At 42.5% G+C, this 18,525-nt stretch overlaps 1 protein-coding gene across 1 annotated transcript in view; it reads right to left on the minus strand.

Annotated features, from left to right (window-relative positions):
- Positions 1–481: 481 nt before the first annotated feature.
- Positions 482–18,525, minus strand: part of GATA3 (GATA binding protein 3) — a 46,873-nt gene continuing 28,829 nt past the window's right edge. Inside the window, exon 3 of the mRNA XM_070947910.1 lies at positions 482–621. Coding sequence (XP_070804011.1) covers positions 482–621 — 140 coding nt within the window. The remainder of the gene's footprint in view (positions 622–18,525) is intronic.

Raw genomic sequence — 18,525 nt, forward strand, 5'->3', positions numbered from 1 at the left:
TGTACCAGCGTAAAAGGTCAGACAGCTTTAGCTTTGGGTCTCAGCAGACTTGGGCCTGAAATTAAAACAAGAGTAAATTATTGCTGTTAGGAAAGCAAAATGTGTGCGAAATTATCTCACTTCCATCCCATTGTCCTCCGTTCCTTTGTGTGGAGGCTAATTCTTCCTCGGTGAATTACTGTTTCCCTTAAAACCTGCATTCGGTAATAATCAGAAACAGTTTCAATATACCAGCCATTAAAATCTCCCTGCAATTTTTCCCCCCTTTGGCATATTGGCTGAAACATTTATCAGACTGACAGATATGGATATAATATATAGATTTCTAAGGAAACAAACAAGGGACGCTCATAAATATAGCTCTGAGCCGTAGGAGGTCTGCAGATCTGCCAATGGAAAAGATAAGTTTTGATATACTCCTGAAAGGATTTGATGTCTTCTTTTGCCTAGCTGATTTGACAAAGGTTTTTAGCTCTTATGTCTAATGTTCCTCTTCGACTCTGAAAACGAAAGGCAGCTGGGGGAAAAGCGCGGAAATATGATCAACAGCATCTGTTTCGCCCGAGCGTAAAGATGGCTCGGAAGTAAGAGCGAGCGTGGAAAAATGCAGGAGAAATATGGCTACAAATAAGAATGAGATAGTGAGATCAGAAAGGATCCATCACTGAAAAAAGCTGTTCCATCCAGCACAGGGGTCTGAGGGGAATACTTGAGATAAGAGAGAAACAACATCTACAGTGGGAAAAAAAAATTGGGATTAACGTCTACTTGTTCCAAATTTCCTTCTTCTGTTTGGAATCTGCTATGGTGTGGTTGGAAAGTTGCCCAGTTCAGTTTAACAGAGTTGGAAGGGACCTTGTAGGTCATCTAATCCACCCCTCCACCCAAGCAGGAGACCTTACACCATTTCCGACAAATGGCAGCCCAATCTCTTCTTGAAAGCCTCCAATGATGAAGCTCCCACAACTTCCGAAGGCAACTTCTGTTCCATGGGTTGATTGCTCTCACCGTCAGGAAATTTCTCCTTATTTCTGGGTTGAATCTCTCCTTGATCAGTTCCCATCCATTATTCCTTGTCTGGTCTTCGGGTGCTTTGGAAAATAGCTTGGACCCCCCCTCCCCCCTCTCCTCTCTGTGGCAGCCCTGAGGTTTGCATGGAGGACATTCTTCCAACTTTATTGTTGTTAGTTGCGAAGTCATGTCCGACCCATCGCGACCTCATGGACAATGTTCCTCCAGGCCTTCCTGTCCTCTATCATCCTCTGGAGTCCATTTAAGCTCACGCCTGCTGCTTCAGTGCCTCCATCCAGCCGCCTCACTTTTACTACTTCTCATGATTTTGGTATCTTCCCTGGAGATTGAATAGAAGTGGGAGAAGCCAGGGAATCTGCCGACCATGAAAGATGCTACCAAAGCTCAAAATCAATAGTTACGCGTTTCCAAATGTTCATTTTGCCCAGATAGGCCAAGATTTTGATTGCCTCATTGCACTTGTCACTTCTGAAGTCAGTATTTTAATTTTAATTCAATTTATTCAATTCGGAAAAATGAAGCCACTAAAAAAAAAAACACGAAGCCTTGTTGCTTCAGATTCTGGAGAGATACAGCTATTTAATTTACATAACCACAGTAATTAATCCACTAACTCAGTGGTGGGTTTCAAAATTTTTTACTACCAGTTATGTGGGTGTGGCTTGGTGGGTGTGGCATGGCTTGGTGGGCGTGGCATGGCTTGGCGGGCATGGTTTGGTAGGCATGGCAGGGGAAGGTTACTGCAAAATCTCCATTTCCTCCCGATCAGCTGGGACTTGGGAGGCAGAGAATAGATGGGGTCAGGGCCAGTCAGAATTTTTACTACCGGTTCTCCGAACTACTCAAAATTTCCGCTACCGGTTCTCCAGAACTGGTCAGAACCTGCTGAAACCCACCTCTGCACTAACTCTATGAAAACGTCACTAATTTTTTCCCCCCTCTCTTTCTTTTTTGGAAAAGCAAAGTAGGAAAACAATTTCCTTGGTTTTTGGGGTTTTTTTGGGGGTCAGTCTGAGAACATTATTAAAAAAAAAAGAAAGTAAATGATAATTTTAACCCAGCATTTTTTCAGTGATATGGAAAATCTGACCTCTTTCCATATTCCAATTATCATTTCTAGTGGAGGAAAACTTTTTTAAAGATTCTTTTTCAATGTAGCAATGATGCCCATATTCCTATTATATTTGTGGGCTCCCAGAGGGTTTGGACGCTCAACCATAAGATGAATGATTGAGGCAACCAGGTATGTCTAACTTAATGAAGAGATGGACTGGGTGATATGATAGCTGTCTTCCGGTGTTTGAGGGGTGGCCATGAAGAAGACGGGGTCGACGTATTCTCCAAAGCATTTGAAAGCAGGACAAAAAGCAACCAGTTGACAATCACTACAGAGAACTCCAACCTAGAACTGAGGAGAAATTTCCTGAAAGCGAGAATAATTAATCCATGCAACAGCTTGCTTTTCAGAATTCTGGGAGTTAAAGTTCACAGGTCTTAAAATTGCCAAAGTTCTATGAAAATATGCGGAGAAAAAAATTCAGAACCTTGTTACTATTTTTATTTTATTTTATTTATTTGTTGAGTACCTATTAGATAATATATATAAGTATAAGCATGAATTGGCCTAAGCATGAACTGGCCTAAATCTTTTCCCCTTTTAAATGTAAATTTTAATTTGTTTTTAAATTATTGCGTATTTTAAATTTGTCTCAGCCAAATTATTTAATTCGTTTTTATTCTATTTTAAATTTTTGTATTTATGTGTTTTATTCTGTGGCTGTTCACCGCCCTGAGTCCTTCGGGAGTAGGGCGGTATATAAATCCAATAAACTAAACTAAACTAAGCATGAATTGAATACATAAAATGAATACAATTAACGGAAACATTAGGACAGGGATGGTAGGCACGCTCTTATGCACGTCCCTTACAGACCTCTTAGGAATGGGGTGAGGTCAACAATAGATAGTTTGAGGTTAAAGTTTTGGGGGTTTGGGGATGAAACCACAGAATCAGGTAGTGCATTCCAGGCATTGACCACTCTGTTGCTGAAGTCATATTTTCTGCAATCGAGTTTGGAGCGGTTCACTTTAAGTTTGTATCTATTGTGTGCTAAATGGAAAGACACTTTGATACTGTTGGAAGAAATATCCATCTGGTTCAGTTCTAAGCGGGGAGAAAGACACTGGAAACATGGAGGCTGATTGGAAAGAGAGTTTAATGGAGTTGAACCATCAAGCACATGGCCCTGGTGCAGTTGAACACGTGGAGTGCAGCGTGAGTGTTATTTTTACCCTCTCTTGGGCCTTGCCCTTGAGCTTCCTGTTCCTGTGGCAAAGACATGTGTTCTATTGGTTGCTGTCAGACTCCATGGGGCTATGCAGGGGTCATAGCTAACTTTGTAGGTTTTCTGAGTCAAGCTTGGTTGAAACTTGGGCTGATGCAATGCAGTTCCTATTGTGGCTAAATGGCTTTGCCCTGAAAGATAATCTCATCATCCTGGAGCCGAAGGTCTTTTGTTTTGCAGATAGGCTGGCCCAGTCTTTTGTCTTGTAGATAAGCTGGCACCAAAATATCTGCTGGGGGGCAGGGAGCTGGGGCTGAGTTTCTGTCTCCAAGAGCATGTTTCTCAATTTCTCATCCAGGGAAATATCATATTCTGCCTTTTTAATATTTCCTAAAATATTTCATTCTTCTAGGAGAGAGGTGGGTGCTAACTTTCTACAATACCTACGATGGAAGAACGGTTGCAGAAGTTGGTGGAGTTGGCTGAAATGGCAAAACTGACTGCTCTGATTAAAGAAAAGAACATAAAATACTTTGGTTTCCACATGGAAACCGCTTCTGAACTTCATGCTTGATGTGGAAAAGAATGGAACTTTTGACTTTGGGTTTTATAGATTAGATGGATAGATTTTTATAGAAACTACTTGTTTATAGTATTATGGAAAAAACAAAAAGCTGTGATTTGATGTTAATGCCTTATTCTACTGCAGCAGAGAGAGTCAGAAGTCAATTCTTTTTCTTTTCTTTTCTTTTCTTTTCCCTACCTTTCTTTTCTTTTCCCCACCTTTCCCCACATCTCTTTCCCCTTTCCCCTCCCCCTTCACTGCTCTTTTATTTACTTTTGTAGATTGCATTTTATAATACTTTATAACTTAATTAAAAAAACATGCAATTAAAGAACACATATAAACATATGATATAAAATATCATATAAAAATAGAGTAAGCTTGATATATACTGTAGGAAGTTAGTACCCACCCCTCTCCTAGAAAAATGAGATATTTTAGGAAATATTAAAAAGGCAGAATATTTCCCCTAAAAGGGAGGCAGAAACCCACCCACCTTTGTCAATGGGCCATTAAGGCCTGGGCCAGTCTATTCTACATAATAAAGGTCTACTTCCTTCAGGCAGAGCCATAGTAGGAATTGCCCAAAGCCCTTTCATTACATCATCACCTAGTAAGAGTCAACCAAGCCTGGGACACAGACAACCTACAAAGTTACCCCTGCATGGCCCCATGGGAGTCTGACAACCAATCAGAACACAAGCTCAAACTCAAAGCCCAAGAGAGGGCATAAAACCCAGGCACTCTCAGCATCTCTGCCCTTTTTTTCACCCAAGATCTCTAAGGCATGTGATCCTGTCCACCATTAAAACCTTCTTTCCAAGCAACCTCCATGAATCCAGTGTCTTTTCCCCCCACTTGGACCTGAACCCAGAAGGATATTTCTTCCAACAATACATAAGTATAGCTAACACACTCAAGAAAGACCTGGACACAGACTTCTGATTAAGTTTCAGGTCCTATATTGAGAAAAAGGCCCTTTGAAATGGAGGGAAAGAAGTTATGTTGCTAGGCAACCATCACAAAGTGTTAAGGTAACCTAGGTTCTCCTTCTAAATGCAGAAATGCTAATTAGTGTGCTTGCTTAACTGATAATGAACAGAGTTATCCAAGGTCCATCAAAGCTTGGAGGGAAATGTTTTCTTTTTCTTTTTTTTTTTTAAATAATGCATACTGAGCCAGAAGTGATACTCTTTCAGGGGAAAAAACCCACCAAATTTCGTCTTATGAAATGAAAGAGCGTTAAGTCAGTCTTGTTAATTGCTGGTGATTAATCTCCATGGAAAAAAAAACGGATGAAGGACACCTTCCAGCTTAGTCTAATTAAAAAAAGAAAAAGAAAAGAAAGATTCTGGGTAATGACAGCTTCAAGATATGAGATTTTTTTTTGATCTGTATAGATATTCCTACTTTTAGAGAATGTAAAGGTGGAGGAACAGACAACGGCTAAAAATCGGGCCTGGGTTTTTTTTAGAATCGGAGGCTCAAAATAGGATATGCTTTTGACCGGGTGAGTGAAACTCTACCCATTTATATGAAGTGCAGAGAAGAGCAACAAAGATGATTAGGGGACTGGAGGCTAAGACACATAAAGAACGGTTGCTGGAACTGAGTATGTCTAGTTTAATGAAAAGAAGGACTAGGGGGTAGCATGACAGCAGCCTTAAAATATCTCAGGGGTGATTGCCACAAAGAAGAGGGAGCCAAGCTATTCTCCAAAGCACCTGAAAGCAGAAAAAGAAGCGATGGATGGAAACTATTAAAGGAGAGAAGCAACCTAGAACTAAAGAGAAATTGTCTGACAGCCAGAACAATTATTCAGTAGAACAACTTGCCTCCAGAAGTTGTGGGTGCTCCATCACTGGAGGTTTTTAAGAAGAAATTGGACAACCATTTGTCTGGAATGATACAGGGTTTCCTGCCTGAACAGGGTGTTGGACCTCCAAGGTCCTTTCCAATTTTGTTATTCTATTCTATTCTATTCTATTCTATTCTATTCTATTCTAGTCTAGTCTAGTCTAGTCTAGTCTAGTCTAGTCTAGTCTAGTCTAGTCTAGTCTTGTCTTGTCTTGTCTTGTCTTGTCTTGTCTTGTCTTGTCTATTCAATTTCATTATTCCTATTCTATTCTATTCTATTCTATTCTAGTCTAGTCTAGTCTAGTCTAGTCTAGTCTAGTCTAGTCTAGTCTAGTCTAGTCTAGACTTGTCTTGTCTTGTCTTGTCTTGTCTTGTCTATTCAATTTCATTATTCCTATTCTATTCTATTCTATTCTATTCTATTCTATTCTATTCTATTCTATTCTATTCTATTCTATTCTATTCTATTCTATTCTATTCTATTCCATTCCATCCCATCCCATCCCATCCCATCCCATCCCATCCCATCCCATCCCATCCTCTATTCTATTCTATTCTATTCTATTCTATTCTATTCTATTCTATTCTATTCTATTCCATTCCATTCCATTCCATTCCATTCCATTCCATTCCATTCCACTCCACTCCACTCCACTCTACATGTAAGTTGACAAATTTATTTATTTTATTTATCTAAGAAACTCTACATGGCTGCCCATGGTGAGATTACTCATGGTGACTCCAGGCAGAAACCTCAGCATGCTGACTGGGGAATTGTGGGAGTTGAAGTCCAGACATCTTAAAGTTACCATGGTTGGGAAACACTGCACTAAGGGCGATACTGATCTTGTCAAGCCTTGACATAGAGTTGTGTAATAGAGAGACTTGGGTTGTTGTTTTTTTCAGATGCTCTAGGCCTTCCACTCTCTTTCTTGGAAGAATGGAACAACTGACTGGGTTTATGTGTTCCTTGGGTCAGATAGCCAGGAGGAATTACTTGAATGTTCTGCATTAATAGGCCTAAATAAAATTTTATCCACTGGGATTTAACGGAATGAGTCCATTAGGAAAAGATAGTAGAATAGGGCCAATTAATCTTCCTTTATTTATTTTTTTGTCCTAAAATGTTCTACAATATGCTATTCCCTGCAGTGACCCAGTTAAGTAAAATGTGAGGAGAAATTCAGTTTGTTCCTTTGGGGGATCCTGGAGAAATCAACCATAAGTTTAAGACGCAGTTTTAATTCAACATGTTCTTTCTATAAACTACGAGCGAAAGTTTTCATCAGTTTTTGGGTCTTCTTTCAAGTTTCAGCATGGTTATTGCTGCTTTCCTTAGATAAGTTGTATTTTATTTATTTTTATTGCATTTGCAGAATAGATCTACTGTCTCAGGTCTTATGAACTCTACGTGATTTATAGATATTGAAGTAATAGTAAAAATTAATACGTTACATTGAACCATTTAAGCTACCAGAGCAAGGATATAACAATTGTATATATAAAAAATTAGCATGCCAACTGATTTAGAGAAGTGCTACTGCTATCAATAACAGCAATTTATTGAGATTTATTGAGAGGCAGTTTGGTCTAGTGGTTAAGGATTCAGGCTAGAAAGCAGGAGGTTGTGAGTTCAAGTCCTGCCTTAGCCATAAAAGCCATCTGGGTGATTTTTGTCTAGTCATTTTCTCCCAGCCCGACCCACAGCACAGGATTGTTGTTCTGTGAGAAATAGGAGGAGGTAGATGTATTGGATATGCTTGCTCCCTTGAGTTATTTGTAAACATAATAAGGGTGGGGTACAAATAAATAAAAATATGATCAGCTGAAGTCCCTTCATTAGGATTCACTTATGATGTTGTTGATGATGTTATCCATTCAGTCGTGTCCGACTCTGGGTGCTTAATTTGGTAAAATCAGCCTGGATAATCTCGACAACCTTAATTTTGTGTGCATTTCTCATTTTGGGGACTGTGAATTTCTTGCTTAACAAATCTGTCAGAAAATATTCCAGAGTATTATTCATTTGTACACATTTTTGCACACTTTTGGTTTTCATCATAGTTGAATGCATTGTTATATATGCTTCTCTACAATGTGTAGTTTCCAGGCACATGTACACACACACACACACACACACACACACACACACACACACACTTGGAAAAGCAGGCATTTTGGCCAGTTCATTTATTTCAGAGTTCCTTCACAACACAATAAAAGACACAACCAGATTTTCAACTGGGAAACTGTGAGCATTCTCGATCAAGCCAAGTCCAAAACCACCAGAGAATTCCTAGAAACTGGGCACTCGAACAAATCGGCCATCAACAGACACATAGAGGTAATCAACTTCTACATACCAATCAAAAGAGGCGATCAAACATCCCAAAGCGAAATTAAAAGACCAAAACACCTCCTCACTGGCAATCACACCCATTTAAGCAGAAATTAACGCCAAGATTAACACTACGCCAATACTCAAGTAAACAATAACCCAATCAAGAAACTACCAATTCAGACAAACAAACAACCTAATCAAGCAACCACCAAGAACAGTCCCATCAATGCTGACAGGACAAACCACTAGTATATAAAAATAAGAGCAAACACCACTCCCTTCTCTCAATTAACAGATTAACAGAGTTGGAAGGGATCTTATAGGTCATCTAGTCCTTCTAGTACTGATGATGTTACCTAGTTTGGTATTGAAATGTGTGCAAGAAAATCACCCAGCTTAGAGAGTTTCTTTTTATAGTCAAAAGTCTAACTATTTCAGTGGACTAAATTGCTGTATTTTTCAGACTATAAGATGCACTTTTTTGTCTCCCAAAAGGGGGTGAAAATGTCTGTGTGTCTTATAGACCGAATATTGCTGAAGCCCCGCCCACCCACCAGCTGTTTTTTGGCCTCCCATACGTCCCTTTTTGGGCCTTTTTTCAGCCTTTTTCAGGCCTTTTTTCAGCCCCTATTTGTGGCTTTTTTGGCCCATTTTTGAGGCTTTTTTCAGCCCAATTTATTTTGAAAAAATGGGCCAAAAAAGCCTCAAAAACAGGCTGAAAAAAGCCTCCAAAACAGGCTGAAAAAAGCCTCCAAAACAGGCAGAAAAAAGCCTCCAAAACAGGCAGAAAAAAACCTCGAAAATGGGCCAAAAAAGCTTCAATGGGCCAAAAAAGCCTTGAAAACAGGCTGAAAAAAACAAAAAAAAAATGAGCCAGAAAGAGCCCCGAAAACTGGCAGAAAAAAGCCTCAAAAATGGCCAAAAATGGGCCGAAAAAAGCCCCCCCCCCAAAAAAAAATGGGCTAAAAAAAGACTTGAAAATGGGCAGAAAAATGGCTTGAAAATGGGCAGAAAGAGGCTGGAAAAGGGCCAAAAATGGGGGGAGTGGAGCAGTGGTGGGTTCCAATTGGTGTTACCACCGGTTCTCTTCATGCATGCACTTTGTGCATGATCGCCGTGGGCATGATTGCTTTGCTCGCACGTGCACCGAACTTGCACTCTGCGCAAGCACATTACATTTCTGCCCAGCTGAGTCGCAGCAATCCACTTTGCTGTGCCTATCAGCTGGGCTAAAAAAACTCGACAAATTAAGTTAGTTATAATACAGGGGCGGACGGGAGGGCCCATCTCACAGTCATAGAGAACTGGTTCGCTGACATCACATCATCACCACTACCGACTCGCCCGAACCGGGCCAAACCGGGGGCAACCCACCACTGGTGTGGAGGCCTACAACTTTTTTTGTTGTTTTCCTCTTCTAAATTTAGGTGTGCCTTATAGTCAGATCTTATAGTCCGAAAAATACGGTACATGTTTATCCGAAGCCTCTAGCTTCACTCTGTGACATTTAAGCTAGGCCTGTCCTTAAATGTGAACTTTCGCAAATCCTGAAATGCCAATTCTGCCATTTAGTCCCAGACTGAAATAATAATAATAAAGCAAGGAGAAAACCAGAAGTCCATTTCAAAGGCATTCTTGTTAAATTCCTAGAATCAATACACTGAGCATAGCACCATCGGAGCAATTAATAAAATGCGTTTTTTTCTCAAGTCTAAAAAAAAAAAAAACAAAACTGAAAAAGTTAAAAAAAAAGAAAAGACCACAAGGGCTTCATTCAAAGGCTTTGACATGATTAAAAGCCTGTATGGAAATTTTAATTGTGGGTCTAAATATAAGCTGCAAAATAAGGAGCGTACTGATTTTCTTTCGGTAGTTAAAAGTCGGAGATAATGTACTGTTTGCCATATTATTGTTGCTATTCAATACAGCAGAAGGGGGGAAAAAGGCCAACAACTGCAAAGCGTTGTGGAATTGACAGCCTAGTCATTTAAAACTACAGGTTGTCGCAAGGATGACAATGGCTTTGGGAGCACAGCACAACCCATGCGGAGAACTTTTCCAGTGGTTCGGGCAAAGGAAAATGTTAACCCTTTCCTGATCTGGCTTCTGTTTTTTTAAAATAATAATAATAATAATAATAATAATAATAATAATAATGATGATGATGATGATGATGATTTCATGTAATTTATAATTGGCATTTCAGAATTCAGGGTGATTAACAGTGGAGAGTTGGGGAGGCCCGTTTGGAAATTCTGTATAACACATAGAATGGAATGGAATGGAGTGGTGTGGGGTGGGGTGGGGTGGGGTGGGGTGGGGTGGAGTGGAGTGGAGTGGAGTGGAGTGGAGTGGAGTGGAGTGGAGTGGAGTGGAGTGGAGTGGAGTAGAGTAGAGTAGAGTAGAGTAGAGTAGAGTAGAGTGTAGAGTGTAGAGTGTAGAGAGTAGAGTAGAGTAGAGTAGAGTAGAGTAGAGTAGAGTAGAGTAGACTAGACTAGACTAGACTAGACTAGACTAGACTAGACTAGACTAGACAAGACTAGACAAGACAAGACAAGACAAGACAAGACAAGACAAGACAAGACAAGACAAGACAAGACTAGACCAGACTAGACTAGACTAGAGTAGAATAGAATAGAACAGAATAGAACAGAATAGAATAGAATAGAATAGAATTCTTTATTGGCCAAGTGTGATTGGACACACAAGGAATTTGTCTTTGGTGCATAGGCTCTCAGTGTACATAAAAAGAAAAAGAAATACATTTATCAAGAATCATAAGATACAACACTTAGTGATAATCGTAGGTTACTAATAAGCAATCAAATCATACTAGGAAACAAACAGAACAATATAAATAATAGAAATACAAGCAACATGGTTATAGTCATGAGTGGGAGGAGATGGGTAATCATAAGATACCTATGATTATAAGTATCTTATACCTATAATTATAGTATACCTACAATATACCTATAATATATTATATAATATGTTATAATATAATATATTATATAATATAATATGTTATAATATATACTATATAATATATTATACCTATAATATATTATAATTATACCTATATTATGCCTATAATTATACCTATACCTACTTAATGGCCTCTCTTTCCAGATTCATATTTCTCAATAACTTGCATTCCTGATATTTGTTTGATGGTAGGTACAGAGAGAGAGAGAGAGAGAGGAGTGTGTGTCAGAGAAATTGCCAAGGTTTTAACAAATTCATTTGCACTGCTTCAAGCTTTCTACTTGCAACAAAAAATGAAATTTAATGTGGAGAAAAGCAAGTTTTTACACCTGGGCAGGTAAAAACCAAAGGTACAAGCACAGATTAGACAAATTCTGGCTCAAAAACAGTAACTGTGAGAGGGACCTTGGAGTCCGAGTGGACGATCACTTAAATAAAAGGCAGTTGTGTGCGGCGGCAGCCAGAAAAGCTAATACAATCCGGTTCCTTGGGCATGGCTTGGTGGGCATGGCATGGCTTGATGGGCATGGCTTGGTGGGCGTGGCAGGGAAAGGTTACTGCAAAATCCCCATTTCCTCCTGATCAGCTGGGACTTGGGAGGCAGAGAATAGATGGGGGCGGGGCCAGTCAGAATTTTTACTACCGATTCTCCGAACTCCTCAAAATTTCCGCTACCGGTTCTCCAGAACTGGTCAGAACCTGCTGAAATCAACCTCTGGTACCGCTTTATAAAACCTTAGTAAGGGCTCACCTGGAATACTGCATCTAATTTTGGTCACCACATTACAAAAAAGATTGTTGTGACTTTGGAAAAAGTGCAAAGAAGAACATCTAAAATGATTAAAGGCCTGGAGACTAAAACATATGAAGAACGGTTGCAGGATTTGGGTTTGGCTAGTCTAGAGAAAAGAAGGACTGGTGGGGGGGGGGACATGATAGCAGTATTCCAGTATTTGAGAGGTTCCCACAAAGAGGAGGGGGTCAACTTATTATCCAAATCACCTGTAGAAAGGCCAAGAAGCAATGGATGGAAACCAGTGGTGGGTTATGCCCGATTCGGACTGGTTCGCAAGAACTGGTAGTAAAACCGGCGGGAGGCCCCACCCACTGCCCTGGATGTCATCATTAGCGATCTGCGCATGAACGCATGATCATGCACGCGCGATCCTATTGCAAACTGGCAGTAAAGGTAAGTAGAACCCACCTGATGGAAATTAATCAAGGAGAGAAGCAACCTGGAATTAAGGAGAAACTTCCTAACAGTGAGGACAATTAACCAACGGAACAGCTTGCTTCCAGAAATTTCCATACAGGTTTTTAATCATGGAATACTGTATGTCCAGGGCAGTGGTGGGATTCAAATAATTTAACAACTGGTTCTCTGCCCTAATGACTGGCTGGGTGGGTGTGGCCATGGTGGGCGTGGACAGAGGGGTGTGACAGGCAGTACCACCACCCCGCGCTCCGTTTTGGGCCTAGTAGGCCTCTCTGCAGCCTCCTGGAAGCAAAAATGGGCTGCGGGAAGGGTATTGCCCCCCCTGCGCCCCATTTGGGGCCTAGTAGGCCTCCCTGCACTTACCTGGGAGCCAAAACAGGGCACATGGGGAGTCCTGAAAGGGCGGAGCCAGCCAGCAATTTAACAACCGCTTCGCTCAAACCGGTCTGAACCAGCTGGATCCCACCACTGGTCCAGGGCCATATGTGACTTGTGGGCCATGGATTTTACATGCTTGCTCTAATGCCTCTATTTATACATGTACATGTCCAGTGCAATACTGCCCATTCTGTTTGATCTGTCCCTTTCAAATAAACTGTAGTCTTTCGTGGTCTCTCCAAGCTTGCTTCTTTTCTTGCAGATGTTTCATGACCCTAACTAGGTAACATCATAAATAAAATAAAATAAATAAATAACTTTATTGTCATTGTACGTGTATACACAGTATACCCATACAACGAAATTCATTTGACACCCAAAGACCAGGTCCAATAGACATAACAACCCCCAAACACACCCCTACCCACCACAATTCCCCACCTGTTGTGACCCCAGCCCCGGAGGCTGATTTATCTTCGCATGCTGAGTCGGAGGATGATATGGAGGAGGAGGAAGCTGTGACGAGCTATGTGCCGGAGAGCCGTCTTCACTGGTGAGTCAGCAAGAACTGACAGTTGCTGACGTGCCTCTGGACCACAGCCAAATTGAGGAGGAAACAGAGGCAGGTAACAACGAGGGGGAGCCCCTATTGGATGCAAGAGAGAGACGTAGGAGATGTCGTAGAGAACAGCTATTGCCACGTCCCAAGAGGTGTGGTCAGGAGACGTAGGGCCACACCTTACAAAGTATAAAAGGGGTGTGACTAGGCTGGAAAGGCGTGGTGACCAATTTGTTGGCGTTTTGGATGCAGTGGATTTACAACTGTTAGTTTGGAGGTTTTCTTGACAAGAGTCTGCATTCCTGCATTAGCTTGCTGGCCATCTGCCAAGACCTTTGGAACATTGCCTGGTAACTATTGGACTGATATATGCTTTGGAAGAGAACTATTTATTAAAGGGCCAGCTTTAGTCTCTCTAGCCTGCGTTTGTTACTGCCGGGTTATTTGAGCCTCTACAAGGCCACTCGTGGGAGGGGACAGAACACCACCCCTAAACCACCCAAACATCCACACAACAGACCAAGCTGATGGTTTATCTAGTTAGGGTAATGAAACGTCTGCAAGAAAACAAGCAAGCTCGGAGAGCACCAAGGACCCCTCGTTTCAACCCTGAACTACAAATATTCTCCTTTATAATGATGGCCTGTCTGCTAAAACAAAGCAAGGTTATGACATATACTTGAGAGGAGATTGGGAAGCCTGTAATTGTAAAGTCTGTCTGGCAAGAACAAAAAATGCATATTCCCAGAGAATATTCAGGCCAGGGGTGGGTTCTATTTAACTTTACTACCGGTTCGCATTGCGCCCGCGCGCATACGCAAATCACCTATGATGACATCCGTGTCAGTGGGCAGAGCCTCCCGCCGGTTTTACTACCGGTTCTTGCGAACTGGTCCGAACCGGGGGCAACCCACCACTGATGCAGGCGTAACACCTGTAGCAATTCTAGGTGGTTAGAGGAGTGATAACAGTACGGAAAAGTTAGACAACCTGCGTAAGTTAGGAATAGAGATGGTCTGGAGCAGGGGTGTCAAACTCAATTTCATTGAGGGCCACATCAGGGTTGTGTTTGACCTCAGGGTCAGGGGTGAAATGCTCCCGGACCAGCTCAGGCGAGTAGGTAGCAATGGCGGTGGGCTGTTTGGAGAACCGGTAGCAAAAATCCCTTCCCCCCCAGCCTCCAGCTTGCTTACCTTTGCACGCCTGCCTTGCTTTGCTTGCTGTAATCCCTGCAATCCATTGCATCAGCAAGCAACTGAATCTCCCTGCCTGCAATCAAGCTCATCGGTGAGCAGCTCTATCTGCCTGCCTGCCTGCCTTTTTCCCTTCAATTGGGTAAGTTTTTTCCCCCCTTTGGGAGCTTTAAAAAAATAGTTAGGGGTTTTTTTAAGTTGTTCTTTTTTAGACCTAGGCATTTAAAGTTTAGGAAGTTTTAAATTAAGCTGCTTTTATATAAAAATAAAAATAAAATAAAATAAAATAATATTTGTGTAGCTTTCTGAGATTTTGTGTGTTTTTGTAGTGTTTCACTCTAACTACACAAACACACAAAATCTCACAAAGCTGTATGTGGAATTTTGTGTGTGTAAAGTGTGAAAGTTGGTTTTTTGGACTTTTTGTGGCTGTGTGAGGTTCCTGCTTGTTGCAGGGGCCATTCTGGGTCTAGCACAGCTGCTTTTACATTGTGGGTGAGCTAGTTGTGTTGTACTGTGTTTTGTAGGTTAAAAAAGGGCAAAGAAGTGACGTTGACTTGGCCACGCCCACCTGACCACCAAGCCCCACCCACTAATTAAGCCCCGTCCACAGAACCGGTAGCGAAATTTTTTAGATTTCACCCCTGCTCGGGATGTGTGTGTGGCTGGGGTGGGTGTGGCCAGCTTGACGTCACTCGTGTCAGGGGCACCTGTGGTGGCTCGAGCGCTCTGTCAGCAAAAGCGGGCTCCTGAGCTTCTTTTCTGGCTGCGGTGGTCTCCTGCAATGCGGCCCTCCCGAGCTCCATTTCTTCTGGCAGAGGCACTGTGGGCCCGTCCCTCAGTGTTTCCAGGATGGCCCCGCAGGCCAGATCTAAACACCTCATGGGCCAGATCTGGCCCTCAGGCCTTGAGTTTGACACCCTTGATCTGGAGCAAACAGAATGTGTATTAGATAACTCCTGGAGCATTCATTAGCTAAGGCTTTAGGAATAGGGATGGCTAGAGACCAATAGAACAAATTGTTACAATTTTTATTACATGATATTTCTTATTGTCCCACCTTCTGCTTTAGTGAAAATGTATAAAGCTTTCTTAATCCTTCGGTCTTGGGTTCTTGGCATTTCAGACAGGACCCCTTTTCCTTGGGGCGCTCCAATAAAAAGGAAACCCAAACCTCCACCCAGAAGTGGGATTCAGCCGGTTCGGACTGATTCAGGCAAACCGGTAGCTCCGACGATCAGCTGAGAGCAAACCGGTTTGCTCCAATGATCAGATGGGCCTGCCCACCCGACCCTGCGCTATACCGACCTATATTTCCTTTGTTTGAAGCCCAGCTGATAGGCGCGGCAGAGAGGATTGCCGCACCTCAGCTGTTTTACTCACCGGGGCTGCAGCAAAAGGTAAGTTTTAGAGCTGTTTTCAAATGCACTGCATGTGTGCAGAGCGCGTGTTTGGTGCGCTTGCACTCAGCGAACCAGTTGTTACAGCGGTTGAATCCCACCACTGCCTCCACCTCGTGTCTGGCGTCCTTCATCGGTCTTGGCACCAGGCTCAGACCCAAATTGGGGACAACAATAAGTGGTAGTCTTATTGTGCTTTGCGCTGTATCCATCCATCATGTTTCAGTGATGCCTCTCACATCACATTGGTCTTCAGGGGTTAGGAATTTTAGTTCAAGCAGTGGATTTCCCATACCCTCAGCATTGACTGAGAAACCCTTGAGATATTGAGTGGCACTACTTCCTGGCCTGGTGATTATAGATTCCTGCAAAACTCTGAATCCCCTCCAGGCCTTCTGTTTCCTTTCTTTGTGTTCTGCTTTCTTGGATCTGGTTGTTGGCTGCGAATTTGGTTTTGGAGTTTTGCCCCCATCTCCTTTTGTTCTACTTCAGCTTCCTCCAGATGAGGCAGGCAAGGCACCTGCCAAATATTTTCTTCCATGTCTATGGCAGGTCTCTTCTCAAGAGTCCTTTGTGAGGATAGATTAGGCCATAAAATTGTCATAAAATACAAACCCTTGTTAATGAACTCAACTATAGATCTAGTAATTGACTTGCAGGATCTTTCTTGCTCTATGAATTTCAACTAGAAAAACGGATGAAGAAAATTATTAGTTTTCCCATTCCTTTACTTCCATTCCTGTAGCTTCATAAGATCTGGAGATACAGATCATAGCAGTATCACAGAGTTGGAAGGGACCTTGTAGGTCATCTAGTCCAACCCCCTGCTCAACAAGCAGGAGACCCTACACCAGTGATGGCTAACCTTTTCCGGACCCAGTGCCCAAAGCGTCCGAACCCACAAATTGCAATGTGTGTGTGTGCCGCCCCCTGCACACACACCGCCCCCATGCATGCGCATGTGGTCCCCCGCATCAGAGGTGGGTTTCAGCAGGTTCTGACCAGTCCTGGAGAACCGGTAGCAGAAATGTTGAGTAGTTCAGAGAACCAGTAGTAAAAATTCTGACTGTCCCTGTCCCCATCTATTCTCTGCCTCCCAAATCCCAGGAGGAAATAGGGATTTTGCAGTAACCTTCCCCTGCCACGCCCACCAAGCCATGCCATGCCCACCAAGCCACACCCACAGAACTGGTAGTAAAAAAAATTGAAACCCACCACTGCCCCATATGCATTGCCATCCATGCACATGCGTCCCCTGTACTAGCCCACCCTCTGCGCACGAGCTCACAGCCCCCCATATGCACCTCGGCCCCCGCATGTGTGGCAGAGACCGGAAGAACAGCTGGCTGGCGGGAGGCACATGCGCACGCGCGGCAGGGCTGAACTGGGCAATGGCTCGCATGCCATCAGAGACGACATTGCGTGCCACCTCTGGCACGCGTGCCATAGGTTCGCCATCACGGCCCTACACCATTTCTGACAGATGGCAGCCCAGACTCTTCTAGTCTTTCTTTTCATAAGACACTGGACATACCCAATTCCTCCAACTGGCCTTTATTTTACCCTCCAGGTGCTTTGGAGAATAGGTTGACCTCCCTTCTGTTCCATGGGTCGATTGTTCTCACTGTCAGAAAGTTCCTCCTCATTTCTAGGTTGAATCTTACGACCACAATTGAGCCCAAAATTTGTGTTGCTAAACGAGACATTGTTAAGCATCCATTTTACAACCTTTCTCTTGCCATACTTATTAAGTGAATCATGGTGGTTGTTAATAACATGGTTGTTACGTGACTGTGGTTTCCCCTCTTGATTTTGCTTGTCAGAAGGTTGCCAATGGTGATCACATGACCTTGGGACACCGCAACCGTCATAAACATGAGTCAGTGGCCAAGCTTTTGAGTTCTGATCATGTGACCATAGGGATGTTACCACAGAGTGTGAAAACTGGTCATAAGTCACTTTTTTCAGTGCTGTTGTAACCTTGAATGGTCACTAAATGAATGGTTGTAAGTTGAGGATGACCTGTATTTTCAAGGACCCTTTGTCAGAGTATATTCATGAACTGGAATAGGGCATAGCAACAGGTCAGCCAATGAGGGCTGTTTGGTAACTGAAACATAGTATTTGTTGTATGGGGCCATAAGAGACAGTTTGGAGCCTGGGCGTGGCTTAACTGTTCTGTATATAAGCTTGAGGGCACTAGCTTCTCTCTCCTCCATTTTGCCTTCTCCATTTTGCTCTCCTCCATTTTGCCTCCTCCATTTTGTGCTTCCATTTTGTGCTGTGTTTGTACTTGCTATTTCTCTTCTCTACAAGGTGGAAAAACTTACAAGGGTATTGTATGCCTCATGTGCTGTTATGTATATAAAGACATTTGAATCCTGCTTAATAGTCTACTTGTGTGTGCTGCAACAAACTCTGACACCCTTCTCATCATCGTATTCATCAAATGATTCAATGCCAACTATTTCTCAGATCTCAGTTGGAAAAGTTAATGAAGAAAATTACTAATTTCTCAGTTAGAAATTCTCCATCCATTCCAGTGGTGAAATCCAATTTTTTTTACTACCGGTTCTGTGGGCGTGGCTTGGTGGGTGTGGCAGGGGAAGGATACTGCAAAATCTCCATTCTCTCCCCACTCCTGGGGGAAGGATATTGCAAAATCTCCATTCCCACCCCACTCTGGGGCCAGCCAGAGGTGATATTTGCCA

This window comes from Pituophis catenifer, unplaced genomic scaffold, assembly GCF_029215685.1.
Source record: "Pituophis catenifer annectens isolate HBS135680 unplaced genomic scaffold, rPitCat1.0.hap2 SCAF_7, whole genome shotgun sequence".
In the NCBI taxonomy this organism is placed as follows: domain Eukaryota; kingdom Metazoa; phylum Chordata; class Lepidosauria; order Squamata; family Colubridae; genus Pituophis; species Pituophis catenifer.